This window comes from Pseudonaja textilis, chromosome 18, assembly GCF_049901715.1.
Source record: "Pseudonaja textilis isolate UNSWEBS1 chromosome 18, rPseTex1.2, whole genome shotgun sequence".
NCBI lineage: Eukaryota > Metazoa > Chordata > Lepidosauria > Squamata > Elapidae > Pseudonaja > Pseudonaja textilis.
Window position 1 is genome coordinate 184,941 of NC_142007.1, and position 19,659 is coordinate 204,599.

The 19,659-nt window shown below is 56.9% G+C and overlaps 3 protein-coding genes across 23 annotated transcripts; 2 read left to right on the forward strand and 1 right to left on the reverse strand.

Moving 5' to 3' along the window:
• Positions 1–773: 773 nt before the first annotated feature.
• On the reverse strand, positions 774–19,656 carry CDA (cytidine deaminase). Of its 18 annotated transcripts, none has more exons than XM_087914948.1 (6): positions 18,554–18,730; positions 15,783–15,902; positions 3,782–3,969; positions 3,281–3,392; positions 2,533–2,590; positions 774–1,209 (listed from the first exon to the last, which is right to left on the reverse strand). In XM_087914948.1, exons 3-6 carry the CDS (start codon positions 3,942–3,944, stop codon positions 1,099–1,101), a joined length of 444 nt encoding a protein of 147 aa, XP_087771074.1. In that variant the 5' UTR covers positions 3,945–3,969; positions 15,783–15,902; positions 18,554–18,730; the 3' UTR covers positions 774–1,098. The 18 variants fall into 18 exon arrangements, 8 of the variants coding, with proteins under 8 accessions (XP_087771074.1, XP_087771075.1, XP_087771073.1 ...); XM_087914949.1 differs by having other exon boundaries at positions 18,618–18,696; XM_087914947.1 differs by lacking the exons at positions 15,783–15,902; positions 18,554–18,730 and adding an exon at positions 8,077–8,216.
• LOC113449771 (trypsin I-P1-like) lies at positions 4,323–11,847 on the forward strand. 4 transcript variants are annotated; one of them, XM_087914940.1, is made up of 6 exons: positions 6,267–7,473; positions 8,089–8,196; positions 9,647–9,809; positions 10,075–10,216; positions 10,460–10,726; positions 10,886–11,847. In XM_087914940.1, exons 1-6 carry the CDS (start codon positions 6,936–6,938, stop codon positions 11,033–11,035), a joined length of 1,368 nt encoding a protein of 455 aa, XP_087771066.1. In that variant the 5' UTR covers positions 6,267–6,935; the 3' UTR covers positions 11,036–11,847. The 4 variants fall into 4 exon arrangements, with proteins under 4 accessions (XP_087771067.1, XP_087771066.1, XP_087771064.1 ...); XM_087914941.1 differs by lacking the exon at positions 6,267–7,473 and adding an exon at positions 4,323–4,440 and having other exon boundaries at positions 10,075–10,726; XM_087914938.1 differs by having other exon boundaries at positions 10,075–10,726.
• FAM43B (family with sequence similarity 43 member B) lies at positions 12,834–14,600 on the forward strand. The gene has a single exon (XM_026720898.2). The coding sequence runs from the start codon at positions 13,024–13,026 to the stop codon at positions 14,536–14,538; it is 1,515 nt and encodes a 504-aa protein (XP_026576683.2). The 5' UTR covers positions 12,834–13,023; the 3' UTR covers positions 14,539–14,600.
• Positions 19,657–19,659: the final 3 nt, after the last annotated feature.

A 19,659-nucleotide genomic window follows, 5' to 3' on the forward strand; every position in this document is an offset into this window, starting at 1 on the left:
AACCCCTGGGACTGGAAAAGTGTGGCTCCTGGGGAAAATCACACACACACACACACACACACACACACACACACCATTCCATGTTACTGAGTGCAGGACCCACTTCATTTGGTGTGTGGTGAAAGCTGTGCATGCACGCGCACACACACACACACACACACATGCACAATGAGGGGGCCAACACAACTGGCACTTTAGTGCGACGTGGCAATTAACTGGAGAACAAGTTCCTTACCAAGGACCAGCCAGAAGTTCTCTTGGATTGCTGGAGAGGGCCCCCAGTTGTTGAAAGAACCACCAACTGTTCCTCTTGTATAAAATGTCCTGAGTTCTGATCCTGCCTTGGACACAAAGCCAGCCAGAGGTCTTGGAGGCAATCCCACACTATCAGCCCGAGTCTGAAAGAGATTCAGGCAGACCTTTCTGAAGAAACTTCCCGCAAAACCTCAGGGACTTTCAGGGTTGGAAGGGACCTTGGAGGTCTTCTAGTCCTACCCCCAGCCCAAGAAGGGGACCGGCATATATCATTCCAGACAAGTGGCTGTCCAGCCTCTTCTTGAAGGCCTCCAGCGTTGGAGCACCCACAACCCCTGGAGGGAAGCCCTTCCACTGATCAGTTGTTCTCGCTTGGGTCCTAGCAATGGGCCAAGACTCATTCAAACGCACCTCCTGAATAAACCTACCTATCAGGATTGGGTGGGGGGCCTTTCCTCAGAGGGAGGGGCCGAGGGTACCCCCTGGAGACGACGAGTGCAAAGAATACGGAGCCGATGGACTCAAAAGGCAGCTCTTTATCTCGGGTAAGGTGGGGGGCTTCACGTCAGGGGCCAAGAGTCCAGATTCACACACCCCCGCACCCTCTGAGGCAGCTGGGCAGGACACGGTCAAAAGTTCTGGAGACCCTTGAACTGATGCCAACGATCCCGATGACGCAGCACCCGCCGGGAATGCCGATATCCGAATGTTGTCATCGCCTCCCTTATGACATCCGTGGACTCAACAGGTGGGAAGGCCAAGGCTGCCAAGACGTTCCTGAACTCCGGGGGCCGCGGGAGGCCTGGGGGAGGAGGGAAGCCGCCCCGGAGCCCCCCTTCCCCTCTAGCACTTCAGGTGTGCCGGGCCAAAGGACAAAGGCAGGAGCTCCTCCAGGGTCTTCTGGATGTACGTTCCGTCCATCCTGGTCAAATAGATCTCCCACTCTTGACCAAACTAGGGAGGGGGGGGAAATCCACAAATCTTAGATGGTCCTCGACTTACAACCACGATCGAGCCTAAGATTCCCATTGCTAAGTCTTTGCCCCCATTTATGACCTTCCTTGCCACCATCGTTGAGCGAATCACTGCAGTTAAGTTAGTAACACGGTTGTTGAGTGAGGCTGGCTTCCCCTCTGGCCTCAAGGCGTTCGCAAAAAGGGTGATCTCAGGACCCCAGGATGCTGCGACCGCCGTAAATACGGACCAGTTGCCAAGCGCCCAGATTCGGATCCCATGACCACGGGGATGCCACAGCGGTCGCTAAGTGTGAAAGGCTTGCTTTTTTCAGTGCTGCTGCAACCCCAAATGGCCACTCTAACCTGAGGTCTCCCCGTGGCTTGTGCCCCTTAGTGGCCTTTCTCCAGCCCAAATTCCAGAGTCCCAGCAGTGAAAGAGCGGCCCGGGCCAAGCAGCCAGCCTCCCCGCCTCCCCCACTCTCAACGCTAGCTGCTCTGCCACAACCACAACCGCACTCGGGAGCAGGAAATATCCAGAACGGTGTTACACACTGGCGAAATGAGGACAGACGGCCGTGTTCAGGAGGAAGGAAGCGGATTCCCCACCTCTGGACGCGTGCTGGCTGCAGGCCTGCCTCAAAAGCGAACCACCGGTTGCGCAAGAGGAAAGGGTCGAAGAGGCCTGTTTTGGGGAATAGAAACCCCGGGCCTTGGTCAGCCACTAAGCCTTCCGGCCACAGTTTGAAAGCGGCGAGTCTTTCTCTCTCTTTGCAAAAGTCCTGCTCGTTTTTTCAAGCAAGGATCAGCATTTTTTCATTTCTCCAGAAGCCAAGCAGATGCCTGTGGAAAGCATACAGGCCGTAATAAAAGTTTTATCACTCCAAGACAGGGGCTGATGGGACACGCAGACAGGGAGAAGCACCCAGCCTTTTGAGACAAGGTCTAATTTTTGGGGAGGGGAATGTGTGGCTGGCTAGCCTTGGGTCAACCGTAGGAAGGCAGCTTCCTAGGATGGTTGTGCCGGGCAGCGATTCTCTGGCCCAGCAACCTTAAAATGGGTGGACTTCATCTCCCTGAATCCTGGGAGTTGAAGCCGCTGAGGCTGCGAAAAATGGCACGTCACTTTTTTCAGTGTGGTCGTAAATCTGAACGGTCACTAAAGAACTGGTTGCAATGGAGGTGCCAAATGGGACGGACAGAATACAATGGAGAAAACTTCACAGGCATCTATAAACGCTTGCATGTCTGGATGAAAGAAACATGGGTCAAAAAGCAATTTGTTTTTTTCTTTTTTAGGAGGAAGGCAGGAAAAGCGTTTTACCTCTCGGAGGACTTGTCTGCACCCTCCACAGGGAAAGGAGTAAGTCTCTTGGCTGTTGCTGTTAAAAAAAAAAAGGGGGGGGGAGGAACATAAAATTATCTCGCTGAATTTTGGAAGGTAAGACATCCAAACCTACGTGAGATTAGGCTTGCGTTGGCACATTTACCCTCTTTGCTGAACTAATCCGGTTTTTGCTTGGAAAATGCACCAAATCCGAAGCAAACCAAATGACTGGAGTTTGCAGGACCCTCTGAGCCCCTACTGCCCCCCCACCCCCAGCGATGCCCTGAACCCTCCAGGGATTCAGCCCTGCTCAGCCCATGAAGAAGGCCTTCCGCTCCAATTGCTTCCAAAGAGAAGTGGACATTATTAGTGTGGCTTTTAAATCTACGCCGCGCCAACATTTTTGCTCTGTGTACTGCCAAGAATGGATGCAATTTATGTTTGGCGCCCCCAGAGAGGCCAGCTTCTGTGTGTTTTCACCACTTTCAAACTGTGATCAAAAGGCTTCGCAGCTGACAAATGCCTGGGGTGACTAATGGGCGCCTTTTATTTCAAAAATCAGAACTTCTTGACCTCTTGAGCAACAGATGATTCACAGCTTTTTTGTCTTCCTGAAAGGCAGGTCTAGCCCTGCCTATCCACAATCTTCAGCCTTTCCCATCTGGATAGTCAGTTTCAGCCTAGCTGAAAACACGAAATCTTTCCTGGAGGGCGAGGGGGGAAGAGAAGGCCGAGTCCCACCTACCAACTGATGGCCATGGCTCGAAATTTCGTGTGACCTTCGGACACGGCCTTCTGGATGGCCGTTTGCTCGGCACAGGCGCCCAGTGGATAAGATGCATTTTCAACATTGCAACCTGGAAGAGGCAAAAAGCATTCTCAAGGGTGCTTTAAGTCGGGTCCTGGGTTCAGGCAGCAGCTCTGCTGGCTGGGGACTCCTGGGAGTTGAAGTCCACCCACCTGCAAGCTGCTCAGGGTGAGAAACCCTTGACCTGCAGCCTTCCAGGCATAGCTAAGCCACCTCTCCCAGCATCCCTTGCCAACCAAGGGGTCTTCCCTGATGCCACCCTGGGTCCCCCAGGCACCTTGGGCATAAAGAGAGGAGCCAGCCTCTGCCGTTGGGGCAAATGATGGGGAACCCAGAGGGTTTTTTTGGGGGGGTGTCAGCTTGACTGCCACCACCCTGCTACTCTGGGCCAGGAGGGGAGGGTCCAGGCAGGCAAGGTGGGCCAAGGGGCTTCCTTACCTGTGAAGATCTTCCCCTCGGAGGTCAGGAGGGCTGCGCCCACGGGGTATTTGCTGTAGGGGCAGTAGGCGAAGCTCTTGGCTTTTTGACAGGCGGCCAAAAGGCGCTGAACCGTCTCCAGCTCAAGGCCAGCCGCGGGGCTGCCTCGCTGCTCGTGTGCCATGGCCCGGAGCTCTCCCTAACCTTGACTGGCACCAGGGGAAGGAAAGGAGACAAGGGCGGTGAGCAGCATTGGAGAAGGCAGGGATCCTTCCCCTGGGAAGGGCCAACCTTCCCCTGCCAGCAGGGAGCCGCCTCCTCCTCCTCCTCCCTTTGGCCACCCACCACAAAGTTTCAAGCTTTGAGTGGGAACCTCTCTGGAGGGAGGCTGGCTGCTCCCTGCCTCCCCGCCCCCCCCCGCTGCCTCCTCACCACACCCACCTCCCCCGGTCAACCTCCTGGGTCTTCTCAGCCCCCAGCCTCAATTCTGGCTGCTGGAGGTGGGGGGGGGATTCCTCTCCCTGCCTCAAGTAGCCAGGTGGCTGTTCAGCCGTAGCGAGAGACGCCGTCCTTCTCCGGTGGAATGGTTGAGCCGGGAAACCTCTCTAGGAATGATTCCCTGCAAGGAGAGTCACATGCCCAGCCGGCGGGGGCGGTGGGGGGGAAGCGAAGCAGTGGAGGTGAGGGGGGGTCCCTACCGCTTCCCCGCAGCTCCGGCCAGCAGAGTCGGTCAGGGCAACCAGCCGGGAGCACCCAGCTGCCCTGATCTCTCCAGCCTGTCTCTACCCAGACTACTTCCGGGGAGGCTGGAGAGGAGAAGCGCCAGGCCCGGCTCTGCTGGCAAGATTCTGGTGGAAAGCCGGAGGAGCCAGCAGCTCCTCGATTTAGAATATTTCTAGGGCAAATTGGCTGCTCTCTTGGTTAATAAATATATAAATAGTTCAGCCACCTAGCAAACAGTGAAGTTGTAATCTGAAATTCTAGACTCCCCCCTTAGCATTTCAAGAAAGGTGATATTAGCCTTTTAGCCTGCTAATAATAAATACAAAGTTCCAGGTCACCATCCCGGCCCTGGGAGGCTCCTTTCTCGGCCTCCGGCGGGCTTCCTTGCTCTCTGTCACAGTTGGTAGAAATGCGCTTTTCTACCTTAGAAGGCATTCCTAACTAACGCACTATTTGCTGGACCTGGAGGAATCAGACACCCATCCTATAAAGAAGGCCGTGGCCCTCAGTCCCTGCAGGAGGCTGCCTTGGTTTCCGGAAGGTTTTCTGTATCCCTCCGCTGAAAACCCCAAACACCCCCCAGATTTCTCCTGGATTCGTTCAGGACCCGTGTGCTCAACGGTTCTTCGGCTTAAAGGAGCCCAGGGCTGTGCTGGGCACAGTCCCAGTTAGGGGCCCCATTCGGCTCTCCTCCCATTTCTCTATGGGCCAAAGGGCGAACCAGCAATCTCTTCCCTAGTTACTGTTCAACAGGTTCCAGAACTGGAACAGATAACGGTTTAACTGCTCCTGCACGGCCTCTTTTCTTCCCCACAAGGAAAACTCTCCCTGCAAAACTTGGCAGAAAGTGAAAGGGAGGCGGCCGCAGAGATGCTTGTCCAAAAAACAAAGGGAAATTTAATTTGGTCAAGCTGACCTCTGCTCCGCTTCTCCGTCTTCGCTTTCATCCACAGTCTCTGCAGCCTGCTCTATTTCACTTCTCCCAGCCGGGAGAGGCTGATGGCCCGGGCCCAGAACTTACTGAGGACTAGTATGGTGAGATATCCCCAACTGTCAGGCGGAAGGGAAGAACGAGGGAGGGAGTGGCCCTTCAAAAGGACTGGGTTCACCAGCCTAAGGTGCCCAGCAGGGCTGGAAATACCCTCCTTGGAAGCCTTGAGGACTGAGCCCAGGCCCCCTTCCTCGGCCCCCTTTCTTCTTTGAAAGCCTCGGGGGTGCCTTCCTCCCTCCACATCCACCACACACACCTATTTTCCCAGGTTGAGATCCGAGGGGGGGCCCTCCTCCTCCCTGGGCAGCCTGGGGGTGCACTCTGGGAGCGCCGATGCCGGCCGCAATCTTGCTTCCCTTCTCAGAAGAGGCTGCCGCTGGCTCCTCGGTCAGCCCTCCGCGGCTGCCTGTCATCCTTTCTGAGCACAGAAGCTGGGACTTCCTTCCTCTCCCTGCTTGCCTCACACCAGCAAAAGCCCTGGGCAACAGGAACCGGGGCTGCCAGCCTTGGAGGGGCTTCGCACGACTCCATGGAACAGTCCCTGCACCCCTACCCCCACCCCCCCGGGGTCCTGTGATGGCCAATTGCCGCCTTCTGGGAAACCGAGTCAGTGGGGGGAGCCAGACTATGGAGGAAAAGGAGAGCCAGCCCGATGGAAGCCCTCGCCCCAACTCCCTGGCTCTGGGATTCTGGGAGTTCCCATGGGAGGAGGAGGAGGAGGAGGAGGAGGCGGCTTCGGTTGATCAAGGCGTTATACAGCGGCTCCAACCTGCGGCTGAAGGCAGACAGCGCTTCTGGCTTTGTTTCCAAGGTTGCGGTCCCTAAGCAGGGACTTGGCTTTGAACATCCTCGGAGAGGCACCTGGAACAGGAGCTCTGGGGTGCAGAGGGGCCACGGGAGGGCGTGCTGGAGGGCTCCGAGGCAATGCGGGGCGGGGCGGGGGGGGGGGAAACAGTTTTAAGGAGAGCTCTTGGCAAGTGGGATTAGCTGTGATCTGATTGTTGTCCTCCGGAAAGGAGGCAAAGCCACAAGACAGGTCCCTCTTTCTTGCCCCTCCACAGTGGAAGAGACACAAAGGGCCCCTTCAGAGGGCTCTTTCCTTCCTTCCTTCTCGTCCCTCTTTCTTTTCGCTCCGGGGATCCTCGACCTAACCCGACGGGGTTTGTTTAGCTGAGATTTCTTTCCTGAGCCAGGCCTTGCCCAACACTTTACTCAAGGCTGTGAGCCTTTTTCCAAAGGAAGTCACCACAGGAACCTCGGCTGCCTGGAGGGGCGGTGTGGAGAAAGCCCTGACTGGCTTGCAGGGGACCTTCGGCCTGGCCTCCCTCACAGGGTTCTTCGGGTAGGGAGGAAACGTAGCCGAGCGAAGGATGTGGAGGCTGCCTGGAGCTGCTGGTGAAGAGCCCAGCTGGAAGTCTTGCCACAAAACACAAGGCACCCGTCATCCATTTCAGATGACAGATGTCCCGTGGACTATTCGTGCTTGGCTCCCCAACCGCCAGAGAACCGCCTGGGCGGGCACTGCCCGGAAGGGCCTTCAGCGCTGCCCAGGAGAGCCCATCGGGAGCGTTTCTCCCCACCTCCCGCTGGGGCAAAGGGGGACCTTTGGTAGGCTTTCTCATCTGGGCCCATCCCTTCTCAGGCTGGGTGCCACTGGCTTCTCCATGCCAAGCGGGGATACCGGGGCCTCCGGGAGGTCATGGAGCCACCAAGCCGGCCGAGAAACCGGAGCCTGGGCCTGAGCAGAGGGCCCAGCCCAGGAAGGAAGCTGAGAAGGTCAGAAGGAAGATGCCAGGCAGGTGCTGGTGCCCTGAAGGACCCCGGAGACAGTGGACCATTGACGGGGCTCCTGGGATGGGGGTTGCTATGGCAACGGAAGGAAGAGCCAGGGCGGAGAGGAGAGGGGCGGTTTGGGGCATCAGATGCTTTCAGAAGCAAAGGGGGATGAGGCCTCGCAGTCCCGGACTTCTGCTTTCCCTCCTGTCCTCCTTGCTGACCGGTGAGTGGTTTGTCCCAGACGGGCTTACAGGCGCCTGGGGCCTGATTCTCCCCAGAGGAATTCCGGACCCCCCTCTGACATTTGGCTCAGTCTGCCTAATTGGGATCCACTCTGATGCAAGATTTGTGCCTCTGGGGGCTGGGGGGGGGGCAGGGCAGGAATGGGTCCAGCACATCACCTGTAGGCCAAAACTTCCTTGTGGACACGCCCGAATGCCAATTGCCCCTCTGAAGAAGTCCCTGGGTCTGGGAGGAACTGTTCCCAGTTCCCGAAATCCTGAGAGGCGGGACGAGAGGAAGAGGAAGAGGGCAGCCTCTAGGCCCCCACCCTGACCCTCCTGCCCTGCTCCCCCGTTTCCAGAGCTCTCCACTTCCAATTCTCTTCCAAATGCAGAAATCAAGAGAATCTCCGGAGTTAGCAGCCTTTTAAAAAAATCTGCAAATTTTCATTCTGATTTTCCTTTGGGGAACGTCTCACTTCTTCGGAACAGAAGTCGGTGCAGAGAGAGAGGCAGGCGGAGGGACCGAGGGACACTGTGGGTTCTGTCCATCTGTCGGTCACCCTCTTTAAAAGCCAGGGAAGAGCCCAGGGCTTCAGACGTACCTTTCCTTACAGCAGCTCCATGGCTGGGCTCAGAAACCGGGGCAGCGGGAGAGGATTTGCGGGGTGATCCCCACACAGGACCCCCTTCTGCTGGTGATGGAGGCGGACAGGAATGGCCAGGTATGAATATCCACCGGCCTCTTCAGACTTGAGCCACGGTTGACCGGCCTGAATCATGAATTACAAAAAAAAGGGAGCGTTTCCTCATTTTGACCACAAATGTTGCCGAAGAAAAAGGAAGCCGCCTGCCCGTCTGAATTAAGAAAAAGCCCATTTTCCTTCAGTTCTCCTTTGGGTCCCCGCCAGGTGGGACACCCCGCCCTCCCCCCACATGGAATCAGTGGGGAAGCCCATTTTAGACTTTCTGCCCCGGGTGGTCTGAAGGTGGGGGTGGGAGGGAAGGCGGGGGAGAGGAAAAAGAAAAATCTACCCGTCCTCGTTTGCTACCCGAAATCCTTCCCTGTGCTGCACTCGCTCAGAAATGCATTTCTAGTTCGATGCTAGCTTTAATAAAAATGGGACAATTAATGACATACAGGTGAATGATAAATTATTTAAATTGTACTTAATTTCTGAACCTCCCACTCACCCAGGAAAGCAGCTTTGGAGTGGTGCCCCCCCCCCCCCCAAGAAAAGACCAAGAGGGAATTAATAATAAAAGCAACCTCCTGGCAGGGAGCAAGGCGTAACTGCAGACAATGGCTTCACTGTTTGTGAGAAGACTGTAATGAAGCCCAGGACGTGCTGGGAGGCAGCTGGTAATTAAAGGGCAAAGTTGTCAAGACAGCTAGAAACATTGGGGAAGAACAACTCTCAATGAACAAAGAGACGGGTGTGGACCTCCAGGGCTAAAAATCTTATGAGTAGCCAAAAAAAATAAATTGTGGGGGGCGGGGCGGGGGGGGAGGAAAGAAAGAAAAGGAAGGACAGAAGGAAGGAAGGAAGGACGGCTGGCTGGCTTTAAGTAGAAGAAATAGTTAATTCAACATTTCTACTGTGTGAGCCCCATGGACTTAATTCAGCCACCAACTGGGATGTAGAAATGCAGCTAATTTACAGTTATGTCATTGGGGTCAAGCTGATTCCTGGGCCAGACACAGCATCCTTTTTAAAAGGGTCAGAGAGCAGCAGAAGTGACCAGTGCATTAAAAACGCCCAAAATAAAAGCGCATTCCATTTTAACCTGAACAGGCTACGGTAGCATAAATCTCAGCAGGAAGATTTCCACAATAAAATGCCCAGCACATAAAAATGTGTAAATGTTGCCTCTAAAAAAACAGCTGAACTTTCCCTTCGGAGTAGATAGAAAATATTTCTAAATGCATTTCTGTAAATGGAAGATGGTGGAGTGAATTGGTCCGCAAGGTTCAAATCTGCAGGCCGGAGGCGCCAGAAATGGACTGGATGAAGGGAATAATCCACATTGCAGGAATGGCGTTAACTGGGGAGATGGGCTCAGGGACCAGGGAGGGCTTGTGAACTCCTCCAGGGCTGGGAATTATGGGGCCTGCAACATCTGTCCATCGCCTTAGAGACGGACAGTTCTGGACTGTTGACCCTCTCCCTGCAGACGGAGAGACGGACTCCCTCCGCATCATCGGGGGCTACATTATGGCCCCCCACTCCTCCAAGTACTTGGTGTCTCTGAAGAGGAGGAAGAGCGGCTTCCATTTCTGCGGGGGAGCCCTGGTCAGCCGCAGCTGGGTCTTGACCGCTGCCCACTGCAAGGCCAGGTAAGGAGGAGGAGGCATCCCAGACATTGTACAGATGGTCCTCGACTTATGTCTGTTGCTCGTGGCCGGCTGGGGAATTCTGGGAATGAAAGTCCAAGACTGAGAAACGCCAGACGAAGAGCGGGTCAATTCACAAAGCCACAGAATTCACTCTCCAACATTTTAAAAGCTTCTTGCTGGTCTGGCTGCCTCACCCCGCCCCGTCCCCCCCGGCCCCTGCCCTCCTCTGGCCCCGCACAGCCCAAACCACCTGCCTCTCTTGCAGAATGAACCAGGTGCTCATCGTGGCCGGAGAACATTCACTGTCCACTTTTGAGGGTACCGAGCAGATCTTCCGGCCGGCCCGCATGGTGGTCCATCCGGACTACAGCGCCTCTTCGAAAAACGCAGACATCATGCTGATTAAGGTGACCCCAACCTCTCGGGATGGGGGCCTGGTTCTCGGGGGAAGGGCAGAAAGGGAGCCGGTGCTTCAGTGGGGAATTCTGGGAAGGAGGAGGTGGGCCGGCATTTTCTCAGCCTGGCGTTTTCTTACCCCTGCCGTGCCCCCAAAGCCAGAGGGCCCCTTGGGGAAAGAAATGGGGGCATTTCCTTGCACCTCAACTGCCCCTCCCCCCGTCCCTTGGGGGCTTTGTGCTCTTGCCTGCCAGCTGAGCCGGCCGGTGGCCTACAGCCCCTTCGTCTCCATCGTGCCAGTTCCTCGCCAAGGGGCGAAGGTTCGGGCCGGCCGCTTCTGGCAGGTCTCCGGCTGGGGCTACACCACGCCCGTCAGGGGCAGGACTTCGGACACCCTGCACAGCGTCTACCTGCCCCTCGTCCCGCCTTGCAAGTGCAACAGCTCCGCTTCATACGCCGGTTACATCACCAAGAACATGATCTGTGCCGGATTTGGCCGGGGGGGGAAAGACGCCTGCCAGGTAGAGTAGGTTTGGGGTTGGTGCCTCCCAGCCTGGTTCCAGAAAGTGGCCCCAGCCTCAGGGACCGTTGGGCTTTTTGCAGGGAGGGGAGAAGGGTTCCTTGGGGGGTTTGTGGGTTGTGGAGAAACTTCCTGACTCCTCTCCTCCCCCCCCCCCCAGGGTGACTCGGGGGGCCCCCTGGTCTGCGATGGACATGTCTTTGGCATCGTTTCCTGGGGACACAGCTGCGCCAGCCCCGGGTATCCCGGCGTCTACACTGCCGTGGCCAACTTCCAGAAGTGGATCTACAAGACGATTTTCCAGGCATAAGGGCTGATTTTGGGGTGGGGTAGGCCTCTAAAGCTCCTTTGCGTGGAGTGGAGGGCTGAACGGCCTGCAGGGAGTTCCGGGTTGGCTTTTTCCCTGCGAGGAAGGCCCCAAAGGGCCGTGTTCTCTTTCTGTCTTGACTCTTTCGGAGTTCAGGCCTGTGAAGGCCTCAAGGGGAAACGGGAGCCTGAGTCACCCTGCCAGAAAGTCCTGCCTTAGGCCAAATCACCCAGGCCAGCTCCCAAGAGGGCACCAGCCCCGCTTCTTCTGAAGGAGCCCGGAGAAGACCTTGGCCTGAGCCCCCTCCGGCTTCCCCTCAGTCTGAGTTCTGCAATGAGGGGCAACAATTTTAAGAAACCTGCTGTAGGTTGTATGTACAGCACAACTGAACGTTGTACAGTCCCCAAAATAAATCACGTCTGCAAAAAAGAGCGGAGGGGGATGTGCCACATGGATAACCATGGCCCAAACTAGAAACTATTCTCGATTTCTACAGCCAGGTCCTGCAGAGAGATGGGTTGTGTGAATCTGGGGCTCTGTGACCACAGGGGAGGGAATTGTGGCCTTCCTTTTCCCAGAATCCACATCGCCAGGGGGACGGGATATGACAGTGAGGCAGTCATTACGAAAACCCAACAATTGATTGCAGCCTGCAGAGCCGGGTTGCTAAGAGACGCAGCCCAGCTCATCTGGGGGCAAGGGAGGTGGATCGCTTGCGAGGCCCAAATCCTCCTGCCATGCAAGGGCTGCCCCTCCCCCTCCGGTTTGGATGTGCGCACGTACACAAGTGAGGGCTGATTAAAACGTCACACTGAGACGTCGTTCGTTGAGCAATGGCTTACTAAGTGAACCACAACTGGCCAGAATCACACACAGTTCTGGAAGTGAAACAGTCTGGCAGATGCAACCCCGAAGATGGTTAGCCCCACACCTGATACAACTCAGGCAACGGGGCGGTGGGCGGGCGGGGGGGCAGCACCAGCACCCTGGAGAGCTCCTGTGGGGAGCTGTCCCTTCAGCACCTTCCTGCCACCAGCTGCCCCCTTAAGTAGGCTGGCCAGGCAGGCAGGCGACCCCCAGTAGCCCCCACCCCCCTTGCTGAGAACTGAAGGCTTCAAGAGCCCCCATTCCTGGAGCCCTCCATTCCCTCCGTCTCTTCCTTCTTTTTTAGTGAAATATTGCAACCAAATAGTTCATGCCGTCTTCCACTTTCTCCTAACTGAATTCGCAAAGAATTGAAAGGGGGAAAAAAACACAGCCCCCCCCCACCTATTTTCAGCTTTAAAGAAAAGAAAACAAAGGCTGTGGGAAATTGCTCAGGTAGCTGACAACTCTACATCTTAAAACTCCATTATTAGGCGAGAAAACATAAAGCAGCTACTTAAATCACTATGCTCAGCCTGGGTGCTGAATTAATTTAATATAAATTCCAAGCTTACCAGATACACTGGACTATAAATCCACCTGGAAGAATTAGTTGTGGGGTTTTTTTTTGGGGGGGGTGCTGTTTTGGAACCCACCAAGCCACAACAGAAGTCGGGAGGGAGGGTTGGGAGGGGGATTGGGCGGAACCTGCTGGAAAACGGGGAGGGGGCTCCATCAGCAGCCCATCTACATGCGACGGGAGGGAGGTCGCCGTCCATCTGCCCGGCTGCAGATTCCGCCAGGCGATGCGAGACCCCCCCGCCTTCCATTCCGGAGCTGCCCTGCGGATCCTTTGCCCAGGAGGCGCAACGGGGCCTTCCCGGGGGGAGGGAGGGAGGGAGCAGCGGGGGCGCCTTCCCTTCGTCCTCGTGCGCGCGCCCGGGGGCGGGCAGGGGGGGCGCCGGGCTGGGAGGCGGAGCAGGCGCGGCTTCTTCGTCGTCGTCTTCCGCCGCGGCTGGTGCTGCTCGGGCGAGCGCAGCGGCGCCGGGCGAGCCCCGCTCAGCCGGGCCAGGTCGGAGGCGGCGGCGGCGGCGGCCGGGGCTCCCCCAGCCGCGTCGGGGCTGCCCATGGCGGCGGCGCTGCTGCCTTGGCGGCGGAGCAAGTGGGTGCTGGTGGCGGGCGAGGAGCGCAAGCGGCCGGGGAAGGGCTGGGCGCCGCGGCTGAACTGCGCCTCGCTGCTGGCCGACCTGCTGGGCTCCTGCCCGGAGCTGTGGCCCCCGGGGGCGCTGGCCGGGCTCTTCCGCAGCCGGCGCCGGACGGCCCAGCTGAACGCCGAGGAGCCCACCTTCCGCGCCTGCTACCTGGGCAACGCGGCCACCCTGCAGGCCAAGGGCGAGGGCTGCGCCGAGGCGGCGGTGGAGAAGCTCTGGGCGCGCAGCCAGGCAGGCCAGCGCGGCGCCCGCATGCAGCTCACCCTGGGCCCGCAGGGCATCCACCTGCGTCCGGCCGCCCCGGCCGCCGCAGCCAAGGAGAGCCGCCGGGCCGGGCACGCCTACCTGCTGCACCGCATCACCTTCTGCGGGGCGGACCGGCGCCACCCGCGGGTCCTGGCCTGGGTGTACCGGCACCAGGTGAAGAACAAGGCGGTGGCGCTGCGCTGCCACGCGGTGCTGCTCTCCCGGGCCGAGAAGGCGCAGGCGGCCGCCCAGCTCCTCTTCCAGACCTCGGCCGCCGCCTTCAACGAGTTCAAGCGGCTGCAGCGGCGGAGCGACTCGCGGCGGCTCCAGCGGCAGCTGCTGGGGGAGGCCGCGGTCCCGCTGGTGCCCCTGCGCAGGCTGCTCAACGCCAAGTGCCCCTACCGGCCACCCCCGGAGCGTGGCCGCAACGCCCCCCGGCTCAGCTCCATCCAGGAGGAGGAGGAAGAGGAGGAGGAGGAGGAGGAGGAAGAGAAGGGGCAGCAGAGGAAGAAAGAGCGGCCGGCCTCCTGCACGCCCACCCGAGCCACCCACGACTGGCTGGCCACCCGCACTGTCCTCTGTGCCGCCATCAGCAGCTTCGGCCCGGCAGGCCCGACCCTCTGGGCTGAGCCCCCGGCCCCCGGCCCCCCCCCTTCCCGAGGCCAAGGTGGCCAGGGGGGGCCTGGCACGGCGGGAGATTCAGACTTTGGTGCGGGAATTCCAGTCCTGCAGCTTGCGGGCTGGGCTGCCCGTGGGGGACACGGCCTCCTGGACACCGAGCCGGGAGCCCCCCTGCCTGTCCCGCTAGGAGAGCCGAAGCCGTCCTTTGTTCAAAAATCCCTGGAGATTTGGGCAGGAGACAAGGGGGCCAGGACGCCCCGCCCGTGTTGTTCCCTCTCGGTAACAAGTCCAGAGTTTGACAATCGACACGCAACCGAACCATCGCACAACCCTTGTCAACTGTGTTCCATCGTCCGGTGTCACATCATCATCATCATCATCATCATCATCATCGCTGCCCGTCGGCTTGGGGAGAAACAACCAACGCTTTGCGTCCTTTTCTGTGGATTTTGGCAATTGGCAGGAGGAGGCGCCTGTGAGCTGGTGCTCAGCAGGATGGGACTCTTGGTACACTGCCGGAGGAGGAGGGGGGGACGACAGTTTTTACATATTTGGTGGCCTTGAGGAGGGAGAGGATGGTGTTTGTACTTGCTGCAAAAATTGGGAGCGGGGGGTGGGGGAGGGAGGAATGCCTTTAAATAAAATCTCTTTGGGTATCTATAGAGGTTTATTGGTACATAAACCCCATTTTGCATTTGTTTATCTTGGTTCTCACCAGTTTGGAGGTCAAAATTGGACAGGCAGGGAAGAGGATTAGAGAGAGAGATTGCACAGGGCTTCCTCTCTTGCCCCCAAACCAGGAAAGTTGGTTCCGAATTCAGGAATAGCCCCCCCAAACCGATGGAGCTGGTAAGGCCCCACTGGTTTCTGCAGGTCAGCAATGGGCATGGCTTGGCCTCAGAGCTATGGGGCAGAGCAGAGGGCAGACCGGAACAGGATGGGGTATTTCCCTGGCGGCTTTTGCTCGCATTGCAAAGTTCTCCAAAACACTTGCTTGGAAGAAAAAAGGGCAGCACGGATCCTTTCCATGGCAGGCACACCCTTGGATGAGGGGGAAGCTGCTCTGAGCCTTGGACAAGGGACTGAGGGTGACTGAAGAGGGGATTAAGGTTCTAGTCCTCGTGGTTTTAAAGCCACATAGGCCTGGATGAAAAGCAGGGCTAAAGAAGGCAAGGGATGAGTCGGTTGGCAGCTGGTCCTCTCCTCTAGTCCTGGCACAGGAGTTCTCCTGCCAGCTTCCGCACCCATCGCCCAGCACGTACAACAGAGTAACAAAATTGGAAGGGACCTTGGGGCTCGCGCAGAAATCCCTTTCAGTCAGTAGGAGGGCTCAGCAAGCCCTAGGCCTCCAGGACACCGGCCAAGGCTCCTTTGCCCCCCCCCCCACCCTCCTGCCCAAGAAACAGGTCAGGTTGCTGCCTCGCTCGGTAGGGTCTCCCTGGATCTGCTATTCCCTGGCACGGAGCCCCCCCCCCCCCAGTTTTTGGGCATCACCAAGACAGCCTTACCACAGTTCTAGTGCCCAACGGCAGATCCTGGATGGGGAGCCGAGGCAGGACTGGACCCTCACACAACCCAAACCTCCGTTTTATGGAGCACTGAATGGTCCCTTATCCTTTTCTGGGATGAATGACAGGGTGCTGCCATTTGATTGACAGCTGATTATGCAACTGGGCTATTCTTCCCCAAGTCTCTTTAAAACCAGAAAGAAATTCCGATGTTGCCAAAGGCTGCCCTATTTCCCTGCTATGGTGAGAACCTGGAGTTTAGCAGGAATCTTATATATGAACCGCCTCAGTTTTCAGTACCTTTGATCTCTGGCGTTCTCTGGTTCTTTCGGGAGTTAGCGTCAAAAGATGTCCAGATCGTTCCTTCAGAACGCTGCCCTGTTGCACACCTGCTAGCAGGGACAGGCAGAATCTTGCTACCTATTTTTAATAGCAACAAAAAAAAGAGAAATTAAATACCAAAACCAGATACCTTGAGATGCCACGTGTAATTTTGGTGAATCTGGGGAGAACATTGGTAGTTATATAGCAGGGGTCTCCAAACTTGGCCACTTGAAAATGTGTGGCCCTCAACTCACAGAATTCCCAGAAGAGACCAGTGTGTGGGGGGTGGGGTGGGCGGTGCATTTGACAATGATGGAAGAGAATGACGAAAAAGACCAGGCTAACTAGGGCTCTTAGGAAGTCTCCGTGCTTCGGAAGCATCGTATTTGTTGGAGAATCAACACAGGAGTGCCTTTCACTGCTTTTAGTCCAGGACAGAAATTCGCTCCTGGGTCTCAGAATTGAAGGCTGTCCTTCAAAGAAAGATCAGGGCATCTCAAAAATGCTTAAGTCCAGAGTGGCACAGAGTGGCACTGCCAGTCAGTGTCCAGTCACCACCACTCAGCCCTCCTCTTATTGCTTCTTTCCTTAAAGAAATAAGCTACAAAAATTAAACGGGAAGCTGGGATGTTGCAGAAGCCAAGATCCCACTGATTCCCTCAAAGGCCTCGCTGGGCAGCGCCAGGGAAGGAAGACGAGTTTGGGGCTTGGTTTAGAAGCAGAAAAAGAGTGAAATGGGGGGGGTGTTGGCGTGTTGTAGGCCCCACATTTCAAGGGCTACCTCTGTGCTTGTGGGATTGCTGGTGGTTGGCACCAAGGAGCCCCTGCATAAAACGCCACTAGATCTGTCTCCGTGGCACACCTGGGGTGGGGGCATTTGGGGGTGAAAGTGGAATCTGGGGAGCCATTTCCACTCCCAGGAAGTGGAGCTCTTGGAGAACATAGAGCCAGGACTAGCAACTTGGAAGGACACACTGAATATTTCTATGCAATGAAAACAAATCCTGTCATTTCACACAAACGTCCAACCCCAGCAAAAGGCTGTTTTCCTTGCCTGCTCACAAACCGTCCTTTCATTAATTCTGTTGTTATATAAAATCAGACGTGGAGAGAGAGAGAGAGAGAGAGAGAGAGAGAGAGAGAGATGCTTTGGTAGATGAAAGGGTGGCATTATTTTTAGATCTTTTCTCCACTGCCATGGCAATTCATTTCTAGAAAAATCTTGACAGATGAAGCGGGGTGGGGGGAGAAGAGAGAGGTGGCTATGGCAACCTGATTACTTTGATTTTATTTTTTAAAAAACTCGGGCCAGCCGGTTCATTGGCGCTGCACCATTCCTGCAGCCTTCTGCCAAAGTCAGATTTTGCATCCCTTCCTTTGCATCGTCCTCCGCTGACCCCGCCGCCCACAAGGATTTTAGGCAAGCTGGCTGCTGCTGCTGCTTCTCTTTTTTTTAAGTTGAGCTCTTTGCTTTTCTTCCCAAAACAATATTATTATTTTTTTTTGGGGGGCAGAAATTTTGCTATCAATGGCTCAAGGGAGTCCATTCTTCCCATCCTCTCTTTTGGGTTCAACAAGCTAGTAAAGCTTCAACTAAAACAAGGCCCTTGTTTACTGGCTGGGGGGGTCACCCCGAACCAGTCTGGGGTGCTGTTGTTTCCAGGTGCCGAGGCCAGGACGGCTTGGTGCTCTCTGAGTTTGCTGCTTTCTCTTTGATGTTTTAGGACCCCAAATAGGTGACATCATCCGTGCTAGAAGGGGAGGAGGAGGAGGAGGAGGAGGGGGAAAGGACCGTGTGTGTGTGTGGGGGGGGGGTCCCGGGTGCTCTCTGAGCTTCGTTCTTTTCTTGCAGATGTTTCATTACCCAATTAGAGAACATTGTCAGTGCTAGAAGGGAGGGGGATTTGCTCTTGGTCACCACCTAGTTGGGTCGTGAATGTCTGCAAGAAAACCACCAAGAGGACACCAAAGGTCCCTCATTTCCACCCTGAGCTACAAATGCTCTCCTTTATTGGTGTAACTACACCATGCAAACCTAAAGCCTTTCCTTTCATAGCTTGCCAATGACCTAATTATGCAGCTTGGGGATTGCCCCCTTTCCAGAAGGGGCTTTGGCGTGATGCAAACACAGTGTAGAAGCCAGAGCCACCCCCCACTCCAGCAGCATTGGGTGGAGGGGGCTGGGTTTGGATCCAGGTGCCCCCAGGGGTCAGCCAGGGCCCCCCAACCTGATGGGTCTGGCTCCCCAAGGCCAGGCGAGGGGAGAGGCCAATTCTTCCTTGCTTTGAACCTGAGAGGGACAGCGGGGCTCTTCCTCCCCTCAAGTCTTTCACCCAAGTCTCTAAGCGAGGTGGGGGTCCTTGTGCACAGCCCCCCTCCCCACAAAAGAGCTCAGCCCTCCACCTGCTCCACTCCAGGCGGCTAAGGGGGGGCAGGGTTACACCTCCCACGAGAAAGGAGGAGGAGGAGGAGGAGGAAGGAGGAGGGGGGGTAGAGGATGTTCGCCCACTTCGCATATTCATCATCATAAAGGTGGAATGGATGGATAGAAAGATTATAGATGGATGGATGGATGCAGATATATAGATATTATAGATACATTAGATATAAATATTAGATATATAGATACATAACCATAGTCAGTTGTATGGTTTTCTTATAAAAGGGCTCGTGAAATATCCCCGCTGACCTCTAGCTGAGGCCAATGGGCGCCCCTGGGCGGGAAAGACACCCCCAGCCTGGCCTACCCAGCAGGGCTGTTGGGAAGCGGGGGGTGTTTTTTTCCAGGGGGGGGGGCACTTCCACTCCGACCTTTTTCCCCCCTTTTTTCCTCACGGACCGACGTCGCCGCTCTTCTCCGCCTCCCCGTCCCCGAGTTCCCTCAGGGCGAAGGCCAGAGCGACACCTGCTCGCGCACGCGCGCAGGAACGAAGCCCGGTTGGCGGGAGGGGGGGCGTGCTCCTTTCTCTCCCCGCGTCTTGTTCCGGTCAAGGCCGCGGAAGTCGGCTGGCGGCGGCCGTTGCCGTGGAAACGCGGCGCTGTTTACCACCGAGAACGGGCCGCCTGCGCGCAGGTCGCTGGATGGAGTTGCGGCCAGGTGAGGCGGGAACCTGGCCTCCCCCGCGACTCGACCCCCTCCGTCCGCTGGACTACAATCCCCATCGTCCCCAACTACGGCCGAGAACCGCGGTAACCCGAGCTCGCTGACGACGGGCATCGAAAGTCCAGCACAGCCGGCGACGCCAGGCTGGGGATGATGGGGACGGTGGTTTCCCGGACCATAGGAAAGCTGCGGGCGATGGGCGGTCGGGGGAAATAGTCCGGCGGGAGATGATGGGCGAGCCAGGCTGGGAACAATGGGGCCTGGAGTCACGGGACAGGCGGGGGAAACCGACCTTCTGGGTTGGCCTACCTGGCAGGGCTGTTGGGAGAGGAAAGGGGGCGAGGAGTGGCCAGTTGGCCCCCAGCTCGGGTCTCTTCCTCCTTTCCAGGCTGCAGGACCAGCGATTCCCCCGAGACCCTCCTGGACTGACGCATTCCTGATGCCCAGAGCCGCCAGTCGCCCGGAGCCCATGGAGCATCTTCGGCAGGTGGGCTGCCCTCCACCCGCTTCCCCCCCCCCCGGAGGCCTGGCAAGGGGAGGCACTGCGGCCACTTTGTGCTTGGAGGCTAAAATTGGGGCAGGTGCCAAGCCCCGGGACGGGGGAGCATCTGCTGTGGGCTCCGAAGCAGAGCATGCCGGCCTCATGCACGATTTGGCAATCTGGCAAGGTGAGCTGCAAAATGCCATGCTGGACGGAGAGGCTGACCTGTCCGTGCCATTTCTCTCTCCTTCCTTCCCAGGCCTCCTGAA